At 37.8% G+C, this 21,603-nt stretch overlaps 1 protein-coding gene across 3 annotated transcripts in view; it reads right to left on the bottom strand.

Annotated features, from left to right (window-relative positions):
• Positions 1-6,950: 6,950 nt before the first annotated feature.
• Positions 6,951-21,603, bottom strand: part of ARHGAP29 (Rho GTPase activating protein 29) — a gene marked incomplete at its 5' end in the record, with an annotated part of 57,875 nt that continues 43,222 nt past the window's right edge. For all 3 annotated transcript variants that reach the window (XM_079698578.1, XM_079698577.1, XM_079698576.1), the window contains 9 exons: positions 6,951-7,931; positions 10,070-10,178; positions 10,307-10,637; positions 11,843-12,075; positions 16,411-16,548; positions 16,810-16,998; positions 17,288-17,427; positions 18,754-18,852; positions 21,307-21,411. In XM_079698578.1, coding sequence (XP_079554704.1) covers positions 7,048-7,931; positions 10,070-10,178; positions 10,307-10,637; positions 11,843-12,075; positions 16,411-16,548; positions 16,810-16,998; positions 17,288-17,427; positions 18,754-18,852; positions 21,307-21,411 — 2,228 coding nt within the window. In that variant the 3' untranslated portion in view covers positions 6,951-7,047. The remainder of the gene's footprint in view (positions 7,932-10,069; positions 10,179-10,306; positions 10,638-11,842; positions 12,076-16,410; positions 16,549-16,809; positions 16,999-17,287; positions 17,428-18,753; positions 18,853-21,306; positions 21,412-21,603) is intronic.

Consider the following 21,603-nt stretch of genomic DNA (forward strand, 5'->3'; position numbering starts at 1 on the left):
AATAGCATAATATGTGATATGGTTTAGTTATTACAAGAAATATCAATAATAATTTTAAATTACTTGCAAGTATTAGAGCTGAGACAAAAAAGGAGAGAAATCATAATTTAAAACTTTCTATATATTTCATAAATACATCCAGGTTTAGACATTTCTGATAAGTGTGTATGATCACTCATTTTTAAACTTTTCCTAGGAAATTCAATAAACAAATATTTAATAGTTGCTCTTTATCAAAAGATCATGAATTCGCCCCTTCCCTCCCTTCAGGTTGGGGTCAATTCAGCCAGATGACCAGGATCTAGGATTAAAATGGCATGGTCAGTGTTGACATCACTGGGGTCAAGGATTCTGCTGGCCTGGTCTTCCTTGTGGATGAGGCTAGGGGTTTGAGTGGCGTGTTAGTGTGGTCAGGACCAGTGCAGCAATGGCTGAGGCCTTATCTGATATACCTAGGGCTAGTGGGCTAATGCAGCAGCTGGTACTGTCAGGAGGTTGGAACATGAAAAGTAAGCAAATAATGTATTTAGGATTATAGGAGTCAGGTTTCTCACTATGAGAGAAAGGAGTTACATGTATAGAAAGGGAAAGACTAGATTAAACCATGAAGTCTTGAATTAGAAATGAAGGTATCAATGTGAACTCAAGGGTTTCCATTTATATGATAGACAGAAATACATACAGATGAATGTGTGTGTGTATACACACATGTATTCCTTTAATCTGTCCATTAATAGTGCTTAAAACCAATGACTTGCCAGTAGCAATGAGTACTTCTCAGCTCTTTGTTTCCACATACTACTATCCATTGAAAGGAACCAGGGTTCCTTGGAAATATGACTAGGGCAGGGAAAAGTACAAGATAAGCTTGGGACACCTTGATGTGCCAAAAATAAGAGCTCAAGAAGTCAAGGGCTTCCCTGGTGGTGCAGTGGTTGAGGGTCCGCCTGCCGAGGCAGGGGACACGGGTTTGTGCCCCGGTCCGGGAAGATCCCACATGCCGTGGAGCGGCTGGGCCCGTGAGCCATGGCCGCTGGGCCTGCGCGTCCGGAGCCTGTGCTCCGCAACGGGAGAGGCCACAACAGTGAGAGGCCCGCGTACCACAAAAAAAAAAAAAAAAAAAAAAAAGTCAAAAGGACATAGCAGTGAGCTTGAGACTCCCATAGACCAAGTCTGGGAAAAGTTCAATATCAAAATAAATGACAGTAATATATTATAACTTACCGAATAAAGCAGGAATCCATGAGTCCATACTAACAGATGAATAAACAAATGAACAAGTGGAGAAGCGGCTACTCTTCCTTACAGCAAGCAGAATATTAATCAAAGCATCAGAAAGGATGGACTCACCATTTGACAACCAGAATAGTAATAAGTGATTCAGGCAAGAACTGTTAGTGTACTCAAACTAATTGGTGACAATTTGCTGAGAAAAAGGACATTCATATAGTCTCAAAGAATATCCTCACAAAGTGCTTTTAACTTTACAATGGAGAAACCTAGTAGATACTATCCTAACCAAGTGATCAAAGTAAATATCATCAGGAATGGGACAATTTGACATGGTGCACTTCCTGATATGATACAGTGAAAGAATACAACATCATTTTTGTAGTACTTTTGTAAAAAAATGTGTATCCTGAGTCTAATCATGAGGAAACATTAGGTAAACCCAAACTGAGAGACATTCTACAAAGTACTTGGCTTATACTCTTCAAAAGTATCAAGGTCATGAAAGAAAAGACTGAAAAACTGTTCCAGATTGAAGAAGAAAAGAGACAGGACAACAAAATGCACCAGGTCATCCTGGACTGGGATGCTGGAGCAGAGAGGAACATTATTGGGGCGATCGGCAAAACCTGAATGTGGTCTGTGGATTAGATGGCATATGTCAATGTTAATCTGATTTTGACGGTCAGACTATGGTTATGTAGGAGTATTCTTGTTTTAAGAAAATATCACTAAAGTAGCGTTAATGGGGCATCATATCTGAAACTTTCAAATGGTTCAAAAATTATATTGGATGGAATCACATTGAATCTATAAATAATTATAAGGTATATGAACGTATTTACAATATTGTGACTTCCAATCCATATAACACAGAGCACTCCATTTATTTAAGATCTCCTTAAATGCCTCTTGAGATAGCCTAAAATTTTTTCCATGAGGATCTTGTGTGTATATTGTTAGATTTATTCTTAGGTACTTCAAATTTTTTATGATATTGTTTAAGAGATCTTTCTGAAAACATTCATTTTCTGTTAGTTGCCGTTATACACAAATACAACTGACTTTTGCGTACTGATTGTGAAGGCAGAATCTTTGCTAAACTCTAGATGTTACTGAATTGTCTACATATATAATCATATCAACACAGGAACAATTTCCTGCCTCTGGGAAAGAAAAACCCAGAGAATTATGGTGACTATAACTTGTCATAAAAATATACAATGGCTGCCATTTAAAGAGATTTTTATAGTTGTACAAATACGTTGACATAATGTTAGCTGGGAATAGTGTAGCCATGGACCATCTTTAAATTAAATCACATCAAGAGGTAAGGTATGATTCTATTTGCTTCTGAGACCTCTAGGCAACAAGTCCCTTACAAGGATCATATCTTCTTTATGTCTGTATCAAAAGAAATACATTGCCTAAGATGCACTCAAAGTAATTTTAAATACTCATAAATTCTAATTAAGTTCTCAGCATGTAAAACAAGCCTATCTAGGGAAGTTATGATCAACCCTTCACAAATGACTTCTTGGAAACCTGAACCTGAACAATATGCTTTCCACAAGGTTTCTGGTGGTCTGGCAGCTCTGAAAGGACTCCTGACTTTTGCCCTTTCCCTTGGCTCACATTCTTTCCATGTGAAATAAAACAACTTCCTAAAGAATGACTGCTACCACATTACTGGGTAGCGGGGCACAGGGCACGTGTGGGTACTCTGGAAAGAGCAACATCTCAAGAGATACTTGCTTAATGTCCCAGGAAACCAGAAAGCATCTACAGACTAACAGTTTTAGCTGGACAAGATGCCAGAGAGCCCTAAAGGCAAAAATGAGCCAGAAGTGGAACTCTCACTTGTGAGGTTTAAAAGTGAGGGGAAGAGCTTCCTTGGTGGCGCAGCGGTTGGGAGTCCGCCTGCCGATGCAGAGGACACGGGTTCGTGCCCCGGTCCAGGAAGATCCCACATGCTGCAGAGCAGCTGGGCCCGTGAGCCATGGCCGCTGAGCCTGTGCCTCTGGAGCCTGTGCTCCGCAACGGGAGAGGCCACAACAGTGATAGGCCCGCGTACTGCAAAAAAAAAAAAAAAAAGTGAGGGGAAACAGAGTCCACCTGATTATGATATACTCTTTGGGTTGTCTCAGTAGATTAAAAGAAAATTAAAAGAGTTTAAAAGTACATTTTCTACTGGGCAAAAAGGTCACCAGCTGGTATTCCACACCCAGGTCAGTGACCTATCTGCTCCTTACACAAGCATGGCAGAAGGAACAGCTCACTCATGACATTACTTCTCCAGAGTCAGTGTGTTATGTCTCTGCTTTATGCTCCTTAGAAAGAAGATGAAGGACTTGAGAGCCTTGATGTGTTTTCTTAGTAGTTGCCATTGGGATTAGGCTGAGCGAGATCCTACCTGAGGACTTTATCCCGTGGTGTGCCCTACTCTTATTTTTGCTTTGTCCACACGAGAAAAATAAAGATGATAACTTAGTGTTGAGACGTGAATTTGGGGGTTTATATGCTATGGGGAAATTTTTAAAAACTAACATAAAACTCTATGTACATTATGAGGAAATTATGGAATAAAAAGTCTAAAAATTAAAAAAATACATTTTGTAAGCTTCAGTATGAAATGATGAGAAAGTTCTGGACATGGATAGTGGTCATGGTTGCAGAACAACGTGAATGTACTTAATGCCACTGAACTGTACACTTAAAACTTAGTAAAATGGTAAATTCTATGTTACGCATATTTTACCACAATAAAAAAATTTTAAAGGTGAATTTTCTATTGTTAAACACTACCTGATATTATTGAGTTGGCCAAAAAGTTTGTTCGGTTTTTTCCGTAAGATGGCTCTAGTAGCACTTAGTTGTCTTTAACTATATGCAAAACAATTTTGTTAGATTGTATTGTGGCAGCTGTCATATCAGTGTGCATTTAAAAAAAACATCAAAATTGGTGAATTTTTGTGTACCCATTTTAATATTGAAGATGGAAGAAAAAAGCAACATTTTCTGCATATTATGCTTTATTATTTCAAGAAAGGTAAAAACGCAACTGAAACGCAAAAAAAAAGATTTGTGCAGTGTATGGAAAGGTGCTGTGACTGACTGAATGTGTCAGAAGTGGTTTGTGAAGTTTTGTGTTGGAGATTTCTCGCTGGACGATGCTCCATGGTCGGGTAGACCAGCTGAAGTCGACAGTGATCAAATCGAGACATTGAGAACAATCAACGTTATACCATGTGGGAGATAGCCGACATACTCAAAATATCCTAATCAAGCACTGAAAATCATTTGCACCAGCTTGGCTATGTTAATCGCTTTGATCTTGGGTTCCACATAAGTGAAAAAAACCTTCTTGACCATATTTCTGCATGGGATTCTCTACTGCAACATAATGAAAACATTCAATTTTTAAAACAAATTGTGACGGGTGATGAAAAGTGGATACCGTACAACAGTGTGGAACAGAAGAGATCATGGGGCAAGTGAAATGAACCACCACCAACCGCACCAAAGGCCTGTCTTCATCCAAAGAAGGTGATGTTGTGTATATGGTGGGATTGGAAGGGAGTCCTCTATTATGAGCTCCTTCTGGAAAAGCAAATGATTAATTCCAACAGGTACTGCTCCCAGTTAGACCAACTGAAAGCAGCACTTGACGAAAAGCATCTGGAATTAGGCAACAGAAAACGCATTATCTTTCATCAGGATAACACAAGACTGCATGTTTCTTTGATGACCAGGCAAAAACTGTTATAGCTTGGCTGGGAAGTTCTGATTCATCTGCCGTATTCACCAGACATTGCACCTTCGGATTTCCATTTATTTTGGTCTTTACAAAGTTCTCTTAATGGAAAACATTTCAATTCCCTGGAAGACTGTAAAAGGCACCTGGAACAGTTCTTTGCTCAAAAAGATAAAACGTTTTGGGAAGATGTAATTATGAAGTTGCCTGAAAAATGGAAGAAGGTAGTGGTACAAAACAGTGAATACGTGTTCAATAAAGTCCTTGGTGAAAATGAAAAATGTGTCTTTTATTTTTACTTAAAACCCGAAGAAACATTATGGTCAACCATCAGAATCTGGCAGCCCTGTGTTTTAGACTTGATTCCAACTGCTACACCTGTGGAACCTAGAGCACATTATTTAATTGTCAGTTTCCTTATCCATAACACAGGAATAATAAAGTACTTACCTACCCATTATAGGCTGCTGTAAACTTGAAATAATTTATGTGGAACTTAGCAGAGTTCATGGCACGCAGAAAGGGGTCAATCAATGTTGGCTCTTATTTTCTTTTTAGGTTTTCATACCAATACAATTCTTTTATATTTTTTACAATGAGGACTAAAAACAAGGCTCCAGTACAAAAAGATGGGTTATTCTTTCTTCCTAGTCCTTAATGTCATATAGAACTATAGAACAACTTCCCATAAAATGAGTTTCATGTTGTAGTCAAGGGACATATGAGCCCCAAGTGCTGACCACTAAGCCAATGGTTAATAAACCTTAAAGTCTCACACCCTAAGAGACAACAATTTCAGAGAAACCACAAGAACTTGAAATAATTTAACAGGTTAATATATATATTTTTTATCAAGTATAACATGGTCATACAAAAGCATTTGTTACAAATATAATTCACACATATAAAAAGAGGCTATTTTATTTTTTTGTCCCTTTTATATCCTATTTTACACAAAATGACAAAATCAAGAAAATAACAGAACTATACTAGTTCTAAAAACTGGGAATTTTATAAATGAAATATATCCAATCATCTATACTTCCTCTCAAATGCCAAACAATGAATTATACTTAGAATCAACTTAAATAAATCTTTGTATGATTCAGATGAAACATACATTGTCAATGGTTATAAACTCAGGTAGAAAAAGTACATAAAATTATTCATAAGTGAAAACACTTCATACAAAAGAAAGGGTTTTTTTTTAAAAGAAAATCCCAGACAATATTAAAAGGAAAGGCACTGAATTTTAAAACACTGTTTTGGACTATTATATAAAATACCAAAAGGTTCAGAACTGTTGAACAACAAAAGTTTATGCAGAACAAAGCCGAGAAGTGAAAATTATTAAATGTATAATAGCTAAAACCAAATAAGACATGACTGAACTATACAATTTAGAAACATGTTTAAGTGCATTTTCTTTGTACAATTCAACTGCCTATCACGTGTAAAATCTGGCAATTAATTAAAATGCAATTAAATACAGATTTGCAAGCCTTTTGGCCATTACGCAAATATGAAAAAGTTAAGTGACTCGCCAATTGAAAAATAAAAGGTTACACACATACCATAAAAGCACAAATGGTCAAAGATACACTATAAAATTGTGTGAAAAAACAATCATACCAAACAAAGATCTTTCAGGCACCTGCACTCGGAAACATTCCGTTTATAAATAAGCATGTAGTTTCATTTCAAAAAAATAAAGCTGATTTCCTCAATTGCACCTATTAGTTGAGAGCTATATCATATATTAGGGATGCACTTAAATGGATCATACTATGGGAAATCAACTGAACTTTAAAAAACATGAGTCTATCTATTTATTCACAACTTCAAAAATACACATAATTCCAGTGAGGCACAGATGGGGCCCTATCAAAACATTCTGTCATTCAATATAACCAACACAGGATAACACAACACAATGACAAAAAACAAAATCCATGATTTGGCAATCCTATACAAGAGAGGCCCTGTCAAAAATTTCTTCCAGAAAACAAATACAACACCACAAAACAACAAAACAAAAAAAGAAAAACTGAATTCTGACAGCCCTACACAAACTGTGGGATTTCATCTTCAAGGTCTTCAAACTGCTGCATTCGTTTTAGCCTCGGTCTCTGACATGCTGGATGTATACCAGGTGAGTCACGCTCTTCAGCCTTCTCTTTAGCCTTGCTAACCGGCTGCACGGGACCAGCTGACGCATTTTCACAACCTGGAACTGATTTCAGCGTGTGCTCCTGGGGAGCATGAGTTGTGCAAGGGGGCACAGCTGCAGAGGATGTCACAGATTTCTCCTCATCCCCTCTCCCAATAGCAGCAGGAGCAGGTGGTTTATAAAACGTGGTCCAGTGCTGGGGCTGCAGTGTTCTGGGTGCTCTGACAGGAGCAGGAGCGCAGGAGTCAGAAGACCGTCTCTCTGACACCTGTCTGGCTGACCTGATGGATTCTGTGTATGGCTTACTGGTGGTGCTGACTGGGTGGTCCCCACCACTCCTGGTGCTCACTGACACTTCTCTTTCCTGGAATGCACTGGGCACAATCACTGCAGTCTTTGCAGTCAGGTCAATTTGTTCATACTGTTTCTCCCGAGTTTTCTGTAGAGGTTGCTGATCAAAGCCATCAAATTTGGAACAGACAATAGTTGGGGTGTCTTTTCTATTAACTCCTTCAAAGGTAGGAGTCTTGAAAAACTTGTCTGAATTTACATTTCCCATATTTCTGCCATTTCTCTCATTAGGAGAGCTTGCAAGAAGTAGTAGTCTGTCTACAGGCAAACTTACAGGTCTAATCTTGGTCCTTGGAGTATGCCTCTCGACACCATTTATTTCCCTATCAGACTTCAGAGTAGGCAGCTTGGAGGTTTTGCAAACATCTTCCATCTTTTGTGATGCTGATTCAAGCTCTTGGTCTACAAGCAAACGCACTTTGTTGTCTGAAAAAGGAAAAGATTCATTTAAAAATCAAACTTTATGGCACGTAGTTAACAAGAGAGTCTAAATGAGTTATAGATGAACACCCTCTCAAAACAAGGGTCTTCATATATTTTTTCCAAGTTATTCTCTAGGCAGAGGAGTAAAATACTCATAAAATATTAAAGGTACACTTTGAATTAAAATGTTAGAATTCCATATTTATTTAAATCAATACAATAAACAGCTACAAAATTCACTGCAGGTTAGTGAAAAAAAACACACTTGCTGATGTGGCTTCTCTTATGTGCTGCATATGAACAAGTATTTGCTGGCTGAAAGGGTTGTCACGATTTCAACAGGCAGATATTGGTGTGTTACCCTCAGAAAAGTGACACCAATTTACATGCCAACCAAATGTTAAGTATGCCCTGAATCCTAAGGCTTTTGCCAACTCAATCTGCTTTTCAGTTACATTCAACCCCCAGTGAGAGCATATCTTATTAAATGCCTTAGATGCCCTCATGTGATCAACTAATAAATTGACTATAATATTCATCCTGCCTGATCAAGGTTGAATAGTTTTAAGTAAAAAATGCCATTCTCCCTATTTGCTGTTTACTCCCAGACGTAGTTTCTTCTCTTTCCTATCAAAACTGGGACCCTGAACTCCTTCAGACCCTATCCTTTTTTGTAGCATCTCCCCTAAAATATTCCCATTTCTGATAAGTTCCAGCCTTCTGCTCATGCTCCTCTTTTGGGCAGCGGTCTGCAAACAGTAGCCCATCAGAATGACTTCACAGTCCTTACCTCATCTGACCTTTCTCCTTACCTGAGACTGTGGACCTCTCTTCTCTGGGCTTCCAGGGCAGTGCTCTCTTGTTTTGATTTCCCAGGTGCTTCCCCATGTGTATAAAACACCCTAAGGGACCTGACACACTCTGGTCAGGCTGTAGGCACCAAAGTGCATTCTTAAGTTCTAAGGGAAAAAACTTGAGTGTAATGGGGAAGAGTGCAGACTCTGAAGCCCACCTGCCAGGTTTAACTCAGCTCTACCCCTTCTGCACTAGGCAAGGCAATCTCACTGCCCCTCCGTGTCTTCATCTGTCAAAAGGAATCATAATTTTACCTATGATTATATGTGGCCTAAAAGATCTAACCATGAAAAGTGCTTATTTATCTGGTATACAGTTAGCCCTTGAAAAATGACATTTATTTTTATTACTATTCCTAATTGGGAGCCCTAGCTCACCGAATAGTGAAATAATCACAGACACAGGTCCAAATACTGAACAATTTATTAGGGGCATGACCTCTGACATTATTTAACCTCTCTCAGACTATTAGGCTATGGGTTGAACAGGGCTATTACTACCTATTTACAGCACAGAATTGTTCCAAAGATAAAATCAGATAAATGGAATCAAACAATAAGCACAGTGCTTAGCACAGAGTAGGCAGGTACTTAATGAATGTTAGCTCCCTTACTTTTTTTTGGACCTGTCAGGCTGTGATCACTAATACTTCATTACACTCAAATTTAAAATATATGGCTGCACTTAAAAAAACTGCAAGTTAGCTCTAGTGATGTACAGAATTACAGTAACAAGTGGAAGCCTTTCCACAAATGAATAGCTTGGTAGCTATCACTGAAACTAAAATTACCAGTGAATAAAATGATTACAGTCAAGGAAATTAAAAAGATATACACATAAGTGTGCTTAATGTGTTACAGGCAGGCAACAGGAAAAGGCATTTGAAAAAAATTTTAGAGGTTTTTTTGAGTCTAAATTTTTTGAATTTTAGGAGTCCAGTTGACACCTTATGAGTAATGAGATTAATACAATGATCTATAGTAATAGAAGATGCTAATGAATCATCATACTGCTTACCAGATTTCTGCCTTGACTTTGATTAATGGCAAAAATAAAAATAAAAAAAGTTTTCAGAACACAAAACACACCTTCGAACTCCAAGATGTCTTTTTATAAGAAGGGCTATTGTAAAGAATGAAAGCAACTTTCTTAGTGGCTGGCAAAGATGTACTTACTAACGAAGCTTCTTTCTCTGACTTCTCTTAACGCCACTCACCTTGGTTTTTAATCATGGTTTATTGGGACAGTTTTAAGCCAGCAAATATGCATTTTACATGGCCACTCACCAATGAGACATGCATCACATTTTTCGAATGCATTTTGCTTCCGTTCTGATTCCTCAAATGATGCAGTGGATTCAAAACTCTTGCTTTCACTATCTGCAGTATGGATATCCTGTCGATGGAAGAAAATTTTTAAACTTGAAGAAGCAAAACACACCTCAAAATAAACAGTTCAAAGATTCTTATTAATAACGTAAACATTACAAAGTTCCAACACAATTCCAAAAGAGCAAAACTCACTTCCTTTGAAGAGAAAAACAGTGACTTCGTAGAATGTTCTGGATCTCTTTCTTCTGGTGATAACAGAGGCTTCGGAAGATAGCCTTGGTCAACCTGAGGTGCACCACCACCTGCACTACACACAGCTATATCTTGTGGCTGTAGGGACCCATCGAAGATCTTCTGTGAGTAGGTAATGAGGAACTCCACCAACCGCGCTTGATTTGAATAGTCAGCAAGAGAGGAGATGGTGATAGGAGCAGCTGTGGGCCTTGGCCTAATGAGACTTGGTCCAAATATCACCCCCAAGTTTCTGGAGTTCATTTTGTTTTCTTCTGCATGATCTACAACTCTGTGATGCAGAACACATAAGGCTGTATTAGATTTACAGTAGTTTACTATGAGCTGGGAAGGGTGGAGGAAAAATGGGCTGTGGAAGTCTAGGGAAAGGATATATTTATTTGCTTAAATACTGACCACACACCAAGTTGGGTTTCACAGTATTAGGATTAAATATAAGTAAGCAGAAGGAACCAGTACAGTTTTACCAGCAGAAATTAAAAAACACCCCTAAAAGCTGCTCCCACCTTAGTAAATATATATTATACCCTCCCAGGTCCATATACTGGAAACTTTCTATCTCACTGCTAGTCTTTAAGCCTAGTTGAGCCTAAAGATCTCTCTGCTTTATTGCCAATCCTAGTGCTCTGACCTTACTTCAAGCTCTCATCACCTTTTATTTCTCTGGCTATTCAAAGAGATCCGAACTGAAGTAAATATCTCCCCTCCAACCTATTCTCCATATTGCTACCGTAAAGATCTAATAGGCAAACCTGAGCATGTTAAATTCCTGGCTTAAAATTCTTTAGTGAGTACAGAAAGAAGACAGTCAACTCATCTGCCAGGTATGTATGACTTTACCAGGACTCCTCCAGCTCACTTTGTGCTACTGCTTGCTATATCCTGGCCTAACCAAATTACTTAAACGTCCTCAAAAGCAAAATGATCTCTTGTGTCTCTGTGTCTATTACCCTCTGCCTGGAATGCTCTTTTGTACATTCTCTGTCACCAAACCATTACTCAGTTCTTCAAGTCTGGCTCAGGGTTACCTTCTCTGATTCACGACCCCCTCCCCCATCTTCCACTCTATGTTGAGCAAAGTTCCGTCAGAACAAGAATGATGCTGCACTGCACTTGTGTGCAGGTCTGCCCCTCAAGCTGACAAGCACAACGGATGACAGAAACCTTATATTTGCGTCCTAATTTCCCCAGCCTGGCATACAAGTGGCATCTGAGGGAAAGATGTTGGCTGCATGAGCATATATTCAATGTCTCTCTTTCCCTAACACATATTAGAAATGAAACATTCAATGTAAAAACAATACCACAAGAGTGTGAATGTACTTAATACTACTGAACTGTACACTTAAAAATGGCTAAAATGGTAAATTTATATGTGTATTTTACCACAATTTTAAAAAAACCCATAAAAGCAAAACCAAAAAACTGATCAATTATCCACCCACTAATCAATGTCGGTCTTATTCAAATTCTTACCGCTTGAGATGAACTATGAGGTAATGAAGGCTGTTAAAATTTGATGCTGGCAATTGTCTTAGAAGATCCTTGCTTTTTAGAAGAATTCGGTTTATTTCTATACACGTATTTGGACATTTTTTGTCCTCAGGATTATCCTTTTTCATCTCTTGTTCTTCATTTACATGTTGGATCTCTACTGCAAGGTCTATAAATTCCTTGTACAATCGGAATAAAATAAATGGTTCTGGTAGCTAAAGAAATAAAATTACATTAGAAATATCATTCTGTCCATTTTTTCCCTGTTAATAACCTACTGAATAGCTACTGAGTGGTTTAGCATGTTCTTTTTAGAGTAGCAAGACTTAAGGTCAATCACATTTAGAAATGTACATGTCTCATCACAAGGAAAAATATTTTTCTATTTCTTTAATTTTGTATCTGTATGAGATGATGGATGGTCATTAAACTTACTGTGATAATCATTTCATGATGTATGTAAGTCAAATCGTTGTGCTGCACACCTTAACCTTATACAGTGCTGTAGTCAATTATATCTCAATACAACTAGAAGAAAAAAATTACACCCAAGAACAAGAAAAAAAAGAAATGTACATATCTTTGCTAGATGTGATCTATAAAGTGAATCCGATATCACCATACATTATACCTATATTAAAAATGAATTAACTGGTAATCAGTAAAACTCTAAACCTAAAGCCACATGATATGATTTTAAAACTCTGATAGATATGCTATACCAATTACATTCATGACTGCCCCAAAGTTAGCACGATCTTCAACCATTTTATTAAAACAAACCCAGGATAATATACAATATAAGTCAAATTAATTAGAAAAAGCTCATTTTCTGTTGGTATGGGGGAGAGAGAGAACAAAAAGCTATAGGGTGTTTGTGTTTTACTCGGGCCACATTGAAGATTAGCAAAAGACAATATGACTTACGAGAAAGAAACTGTCAACATTTTGTTATCCAATTTTTAAATACCACTTGAATTGCCATAAGTAGGTCAAAAAAAGTTCCTCTCTCAAACTGTCAATGGGCATACCACCTTGATCTGTCTACTGGCATAACTGATTTCAATGATTCCACTGCCCAGCGATGGAAAATACAGCATCTCTCTGGCTAGCTGATGTCCTACAACATCTGTGGTGAGGTAGGCACCACTTCTCCAGTTTCCCCTTCTGTTCCCAGAGAGGGGAAGCCTTGAGATTAATTTCTACCTCTACCATCTTGGTCACTCTTGGAGCTTCAGATTTACCACATGGTAATGAGTAAATAAAGGCTGCTCTCTTAACACTGTAAGAATTGAGCATGGCTTCCCACACTAAAGCTTTGGTCCCATAGTATTCCTAGGATAAAATGAGAGCTGATAGTATTGGACCTCACTTATTTCCTCTCCTCCACTGACTAAAAGAAATAAAGGATGATTCATTATGAGATTAAAAGTCATTCAAAGACACTGTTTCCACTTCTCAGTTGAGAATCCTATAAAATGTGATTGAAGAGATATCAATAGTTTCCTGGGCTAACGTGGCACATCCAACATTTGTACCTAATTTCTTTCCCTCCTACAACCCCACTGAAATACAGTTAAGCTTACAGGACTGGAAGAACAGGAATGGGGACAAAAGTAACATTTCACAAGCTGAAGAGGAGATGAACAAGTGCTGACTTAGCACTCCTGAGAAAGCTGAAATTCCAAACTTGAGAACCAACATGATTTAGCGGATCCTAAGGAGACTCAGGGATTGTCAGACTAGGTCCTCTGATCTCGGGGAAGGGTGAGCTATCTGAACAGAATTAGATTTTTAGATCCTTGTCTCCACTCCATGCTCCTGAGCAACCTCAGAAGTCTGGGGATTTCTTCTCTGGGCAGTGTGAAACAGAGGGTCTCTGGACGGGCAATGCCAAGCACAAGGAACAGGTGGGCAACTATCTTAAAATAAGGATTTAATGACTGTATGCCTGCTGAATGCAGAGATCCTGGAGCTTCTGACCTAACATGGCTCCCAGAGTTCTGGAACCATACCTGTAGGCAGGGAAGGACCTTTCTCTGGGGTATCAGACCAGCCCAAGAGCAGAGAACTAGAGATACAGACCTCAAGTACTTCCCAAACAGCTCTCCTAGATAACACTACAGTAAAGCTCAAAATCTTCAAAGCCTTCATGTATTCAAGAGCTTCTGGATAGATTTCAGTTCCCAAAGCTTTAATTTTAAGGAGACAACTATGGAAGACAGAGTCAAAATAAGTAGGAAAAAAATCAACTTGAAGGTCTACAACTGTGCTGTCAATATCGTGGCCACTATCCACATACAGCTACTGAGCAGTGGCAAGGTGGCTGCTCCAAACTGACATGTGCTCTAGATGAAAAGTATATACCAGGGGCTTCCCTGGTGGCGCAGTGGTTGAGAGTCCGCCTGCTGATGCAGGAGACGCGGGTTCGTGCCCCGGTCCGGGAAGATCCCACACGCCGCGGAGCGGCTGGGCCCGTGAGCCATGGCCACTGAGCCTGCGCGTCCGGAGCCTGTGCTCCGCAGCGGGAGAGGCCACAACAGTGAGAGGCCCGCGTACCACACACACACAAAAAAAGTATATACCATATTTCTAAGGGTCAGGGCCAAAAAGGTAAATGTTTCACTAATAATTTAAGCATATTGATTAGATGTTCAGATAATATTTTCAATATGTTGAATAAAATATTAAAATTAACTTCACCTGTTTCTTTTTATGTGGCTACTAGATAATTTAATATTATATATAGGGCTCACATTATATTTCTATTGGATGGGGCTAGAAGCTAAGCAGAGGAAAGAATCCTCTTTAAAAAAAGCTACGAATATTTCAGGTAGAGGAGATGCTGCATTCAAGTTTAAAAAGAATGCTATAAAAGGGACAGAAAACCAGAATTCTTGGAATTTAAAAGATGATCTCAGAAATAAAATAGTTTATAGTAGGAATGGAAGAAAAAGCTGAGGAAGTTTCTTAGAAGGTGTTAAAAGAAAACAAAAACAAATGAAAATAGGGAAAAGGGAAGGAAACTAGAGAACCAGTGCAGTTGTTAAGTATCCAAATATAAGTTCCAGAAAGAAAATAGAGAGGAGGAAATGAGCAAGAAAATTAAAGTTCCAAGAACTAAAGGACAAGTAAGCAGAATGACAGAGCTTGTGGACTGCCTGAAACCATGGATGAAAATACACCCACATCAAGGCATACACTGAAATTTTAGGATAATGGAGAGAAAAAGAAGATTCTACAGGCTTTCAGAGAGAAAACAATAGGCCACATAAAAAGAATCAGGAATGAGAAGGATTTCAGGCTTCAAAGAGAATTAAAAAACACCTTCAAATTTCTGAAGAAAAATAATTTTCAGCCTACAATACTATAAACTTTCACAGTATTCCCATTCAAGAAAGCAGAATAAATACATTTACAGATCAAACAGTTTCAAATATTTACTCTTATTCCACCTTGCTCAAAGATGGGCATGACCAAAACAGGACAATAAATAAAAAACAGGAAGACATGACACAGAAGACAGGTGTTCCCTCACAGAAGAGGGTAGAGAAGAGAGATCCCAGGATAACAGCTCTTCACCATATTAAAAAGGGCCCAGATGAAGAACAAAGCTCCTGAGATGGACACAATGAGGACCATCATCACTATGCTCTCTGTAACTGTCTCTTTACTTTCACCCAAGGACAGAGAGCTTCACCCAAGGACAGAATGCAGCTGGGCTTGTCCCAGATCTTTTGTACTTGGCTTATCATGACAATGTGCTGGTTGTTCCTGTAACCCTTCCAGGAACTGCTGCCTGAGCCACTACGGCCACTTACTTCACCCACAGAGGCGTTTTCTTCAGACCTACTCCTATAACATGCAGGTGCAAGAGTGAGCAAAGAAAGAGAAAATATAGAGCAAGTCCACTCCCAACCACATTCCTGCTGAATTTCCAGCACCTAGCTTATAGGATAGCCCTGCCCCCTAACTATGGTGAACTTCATGTTCCCTGAATGCATTCACACCTTGACTACTAACTTCCCACAATAGTTATTTTAAAATATCTATGAAAGTGAAGCCAAACTATGACCCAGACACTGTTCTACTGGCTGAATTTTTCATATAACAGTGTGAATGGTAGACTTTTCTTGAACAGCTAGATTTATGCTTTCTACTCAGTTTTCTAGAATTTAATGATATATTGTTTAGGAATATACAACAGGTATTAAAACTATTAAGAAAAGAGAGGGAGGTATTAACATGGTTAGGAAAGACCACTGGGTAGAGCTGTGGGCTACAACTGGGGAGGGGCATACAGGGGCCTTCTATAAGGTATAGTGATATTTTATTTCCTTAAGCTAGGTGATGGAAAATGAGCTTTTACTATTATGGGTCTTTAAATTGTACATATATTTTATACATTCTTTGATCTGTACATTAATAATTGGAAAGATATTAACATGGTCTACGTCAATGAAAAAAATATGTGTGGCAAACGTTATCAGCAAACCGCAAATTATATTTTTGCTCTATTTAATGGTAAATTTCAAGGCTAAAAACTTTACCTGTCGAAGGTATAATTTCAAGACATCACAGATGTCATGTGAACTAAATTCTGAAATGTCTACCAAGTGCATTCCATTTTCCAATGCTTGACACAGTTTTTCAGTTTTTATTTTGTTTCCACATACACGATAAATTCCCTTGAGAAGAAAAAATTTTGAAAAATTCTGCTTTAGTACAAATGATTAAATGCAGACCTCTAAATATACTTAATGTCTACTTCAATTCTAAATATTATAGGAAAAAACTAGGACCAAATGAGGTAATATTTCCAAATAAATCTGAATAAATTCAGTTATTTAGTAAAGACTGAGAGCATTGTTCTCCTTTAATGTCTCCTTATCATTAGAACAAATCACATTTACATTTAAAAATTTTTAATTTTAAAAGTTATAATATACCTGTAGACACAAGGCTCTATTTTCAATCTCTGAGGCACATATTTTGAGTACAAAAGGGATGCCATCTGGTTCCTTTTTTGCAACTTGTGTGAATTCTGCTCCAAATAAGTGTATTTTCCCCAGAAGTTTCTGATGACCACAGATGATGACTAAATTTTCCAAACACTTTCGGTGACAAACAAGGAGACACTACAAGAAAATCAAAGTCTAAAATGGTTAACTCACCTTAAAACTATTCACAACTGGATGAACTACAAGTAGAGTGGTAACAGAACAAAAATGAGTTTAAAAGGTATTACTTGTGGTGTTTGAAATACATTTACTAGCAAAATGAAATATAAAATTATAGAAAATACACCGTGGTTCAATTTATTAAAAATACATTTGCAAAAGATCCTAATTGGTAAAATTAATAACAAAAAGCATTGCTCAAAGCAAAAAGCATAAAAGGGCTAATGTAATTCCAGAAAGATCTTACCTCTTCACATTCAACACCCTGGAATACCACAATGCCTTCACAGTCCCTGCACTTCGTGGGGGATCTCAGTTTGCGAAACTTGTGAGTCAGAGCTGCCTTTGACATCAAAGTTTTCTTAAATGTTCCGAGGGAATTGGGTCCTTGTAACAGAAGTAGAATAGTATGTAAGAATTGTAAGACTACAGAAAAAGTATACCGTATGATACTACATTTTAAAAAATCTTTAAATAAGATTACAAAAAGCTCTTACTATAATAACAAAATAAGCATCCAACTTATAGATCTCTTACAAGGCACACATATATCAAACATTTAAGCTACGAGTAAAAATCACCATCAGACCAATAAGATACTTCTAAAATAGCATGGCATAATGTTTCCAGAATCAGCAAATTTACAGTTATTAACATGTCCTTTATTACTCAGGTGGCATTACATTCTTAGAAAATGACCCTATGAAAGCTTGGAATAAAACTAGCTATATGAGGTTAGTGTGTCAGCATTATTTGCGTTAAAGCTATTCTCAATTCATTACAAAATTATAAGTAATACTAGCTAGCTATCTATCAATATCCTACCAGAGGACTCCCCTGGTGGCGCAGTGGTTGAGAGTCCGCCTGGCAATGCAGGGGACACAGGTTCGAGCCCTGGTCCGGGAGGATCCCACATGCCACGGAGCAGCTGAGCCCGTGAGCCACAGCTGCTGAGCCTGCGCTCTAGAGTCTGCAAGCCGCAACTACTAAAGCCCACGCGCCTAGAGCCCGTGCTCTGCAGCAAGAGAGGCCACCGCAGTGAGAAGCCTGTGCACCGCAACGAGGAGTGGACCCCGCTCGCCGCAACTAGAGAAAGCCTGCGCGCAGCAACAAAGACCCAACGCAGCCCAAAAAAAAAAAAAAAAAAAAAAAAAATCCTACCAGAGGTCAGATGTTCTTATACTGTTTAAGAAAATGATACCAGACCTCCAGGTATCTGGAGGTCTCAAATGAAGCCATTAACGTGACTTCCCTTTTATACCCTTCAGCATCCACAACTTTCCCCACCCTCAAGAAGTACATGTATTTACTTTTCCCGCCTAGCTTCTTACACTATTTCTTTTGAAGAGGCTTTTCTCATATAGAAATTCTCATGACTAGAATGTCTCATGTATTGCAACACTCTGAACAATTAAGTCACTATTAGATTTATGAAAGACCAAAATATCTAGCCTATTTTATCAACATGCTAATACATTTTGGCTCCAGTGGTTTTGCTATTTATTCTTATATTTTCACTTGTAACATTTGATTAATACATTATCAACCCATACTTGTACATAATTTGTTGGGATATATTTAAGTCACCATAATGCCTTTTTTTTAAATACACAGTAAAGGAATTCTTTAAATCATACTATTTTTTCCCTAATATCATGCAATGCTACTGATTCAACTGGTTTAGTGGAAACTTGATTCAGGTGAGTGTAATACCAGCTTCTGAAGGGGAAGGTGGCTCTCTTTCATCCAGATCATCTGCAGAAGACATGGTTCCACTAGATGGAGTTCGTGGAAGTTTTCGATGGAAGTCTCCTAAAAGAAAATCCATTGTAGAATTTAAGAAATGGGTAGTGACAACATTTTTTGAATAACGCAAGTCATATTATTATATTAGCTACAATGTAAACATTTGCTTCCATTCACAGACTTTGGATGCAGGGGATTGTGATACTCTTGGGAACAAAAGAGAATTGAGCCAAATCTGACTTTTCCAAATAAATTTAAAATTGAGGATCACACATCCCAATGAACCTTACTGTCAACTTCTGATAGTAAGTGCCAGAGATTATAAACTCAAGGACAGGGAGTTTTTTCTATTCAAGTCTTATATCTAATGTCTGACAGAATAGCTGGCGCAATGGTAAAGTTGTCATTAAATGCTTGTTGAATTAAATGATAAAGAAATACTTACAATGTAACCTAAAGCTTTCTAAAATAAACAAAAATCTGCAAATATAGCAATACAATAGTACCGTCACATTTATGTTGCCAGTAAGACAGAAGACCAGGAACCAGGACCAATGATCCTGGCAGGGAGCGGAGCATGGGATACAAGCTGTCAGCCAAGGACTCTGCCATGTGTCTCAAAGCATGTTTGGAAGCAGCCTGACCAGGTAATGAGGTTTATTTGCTCCCTGCTGATATTACACACAGGGCTGTGTCTAAGTGGAAGGTTACACTTACTCAAGCCCTTAACAGTCTTAGGTTCATAGTTAGAAAGGGCTTTACAAATTATTTAAACCACATCTCTCCCAAAAGATTCCCCCTGCCTTCAAACTATGCTTAAAAGGTGGTCATCTAGTTTTTGTTTTGAATGTGTCCTCCAATGACTAAGAAATCATGAGACCACATGCTTGCTCATTTTAGAACTATTCTAACTGTAAAATGACTTCCTTGTATTGCTGAGCAGAAACCTGCCACCTATAAATCCCAGCTCTTGGTCACATGTCTCCCTAAAGGAGCAAACAAGCACTCTGACTCTCACCCTTTTACACTTCAATGTCTGAGAACAGCTGTCACGTCCCCAGGTTTCCTCTTTCCCAGGCTATGCATACCTCAATCTTCACCCATTTATCATGCGACCAGTTTCCAAATTTTTGTCTTTACCACATGAAGTCTTACAGGATTCCAAATAATTTAGAGCTGGCTCTAGACTGTCTCTTAATTTCTGGGGATAGCTAGAACCACTCTGTTTTTACAAAGCTAATTACAAATATTCAGTTAAATATTTAGGACTGCATCTCCAGAGTGTCCCTGAACAGCAATAATTTTAAAGTAGGACTCAAAGTAGTTGCTGACAATCTGCCTATAAACCCCAGTACGGCATGGAAGTCATTTCTGACTTTAAATTCAAGGGCTTTATTTACATGAATAAAATTTCTGTAATATGTAGAACACCAGAAAAAAAAACAAAGCCTTGGACTCTGAGGTAGGTTAAATCCTAACTTATCTCCTGCAGTGCCAAAATCTTAGGAGAAAGAAACTTAGCCAGGAAGAACAAGACTGGGGGAAGTCTCTGGTAGAAAAGCAGAGGAGAAAGAACATCGAAAGTAATAATCTCAAGGGTTCAAGTGACACCTTCTCTTGCTAGCTGTATTATCTCTGGCAAGTTATTCTCTTTGAAGCCACTAAGGGAGGGTTCAAAACATCTATTCTGCCTCTCTAAGGAGCATGAGACTATCAAAGTACCTTAAAGCACATTTATAAAAAATGAAATTATCACAGGCACAAGAACTGTTGTTAACTGTACAGTTCATTATAGTGATTAACTACAAAACAATCCAAAAGACAGATAATCACAGTTACGTTCATAAAATGGAATACTATACAGCATACAGTATAAAGTATAAAATAAAGACAGCTTCTCATATCAATATGAATCTCAAAAAAAATGCATGAAAGAAGTCACAAAAGGATAGTATGATTTCATCTGCATACTATTCCAAAGTGGGCAAAGCTCAACTAGATATAAGTACTAAAACATTTAAAATAGCCAGGGAAAGATTAACAAAATTCAGGATGATGGCTCATCTGGGGGGTGACAGAGCAAGGTTATCAAGGAGGTATACATAGGGGCCTTCTAATATACTAATAATGGTTTATTTCTTAGGCTAGGTGTTGAATATATAAGGGTTTGTTCTATTATTTTTATTTAAACTGTACACATATATGTACAAACCCCTCTCTATGAGACAGTTCATTATAAAAATAAGATAGTTATAAACAACAAGGATTTACTATATAGCACAGGGAACTATATTATCTTGTACTAAACTATAATTGAAAGGAATCAAAAAAGTATATAGATATATACATAAATATATGTATAACCTAATCACTTTGCTGTACACTTAAAACTAACATAATATTGTAAATCAACCATACGTCAATTTTAAAAAAAGAAAAAAAGGTAGTTAAAAGTATCCCCCAAAAGGAAAATTTTAATCTGTCATTGAATTTTCACTCTAGACTTAAATACTTATGTACCTGGACTTATAGATTCAGAATCCAGAGATCTAGATTCACTGCTTCCTCCAGTGCTCTCAGAATCACTAAACATTCCAAATGTCCATGACCTTATAAAAGAAGGACCTTTAAGAAAAGAATATTTAAAGTCAAACTTGGCTACAGACAAATTTCATAAGTGTTTCAAAACACTGACATTATTTAAAATGAGGCAAGCCAAACTTCTTTAACAGTGTTAAGCAACTGACTGTAAGACAAGCACAGTGCTCACAACTGTGAATAAAACCTCATAAGGTTACAATTCAAGGCCTGATTTTT

Source organism: Hyperoodon ampullatus, assembly GCF_949752795.1.
Source record: "Hyperoodon ampullatus genome assembly, chromosome: 2".
NCBI classification, from domain to species: domain Eukaryota; kingdom Metazoa; phylum Chordata; class Mammalia; order Artiodactyla; family Ziphiidae; genus Hyperoodon; species Hyperoodon ampullatus.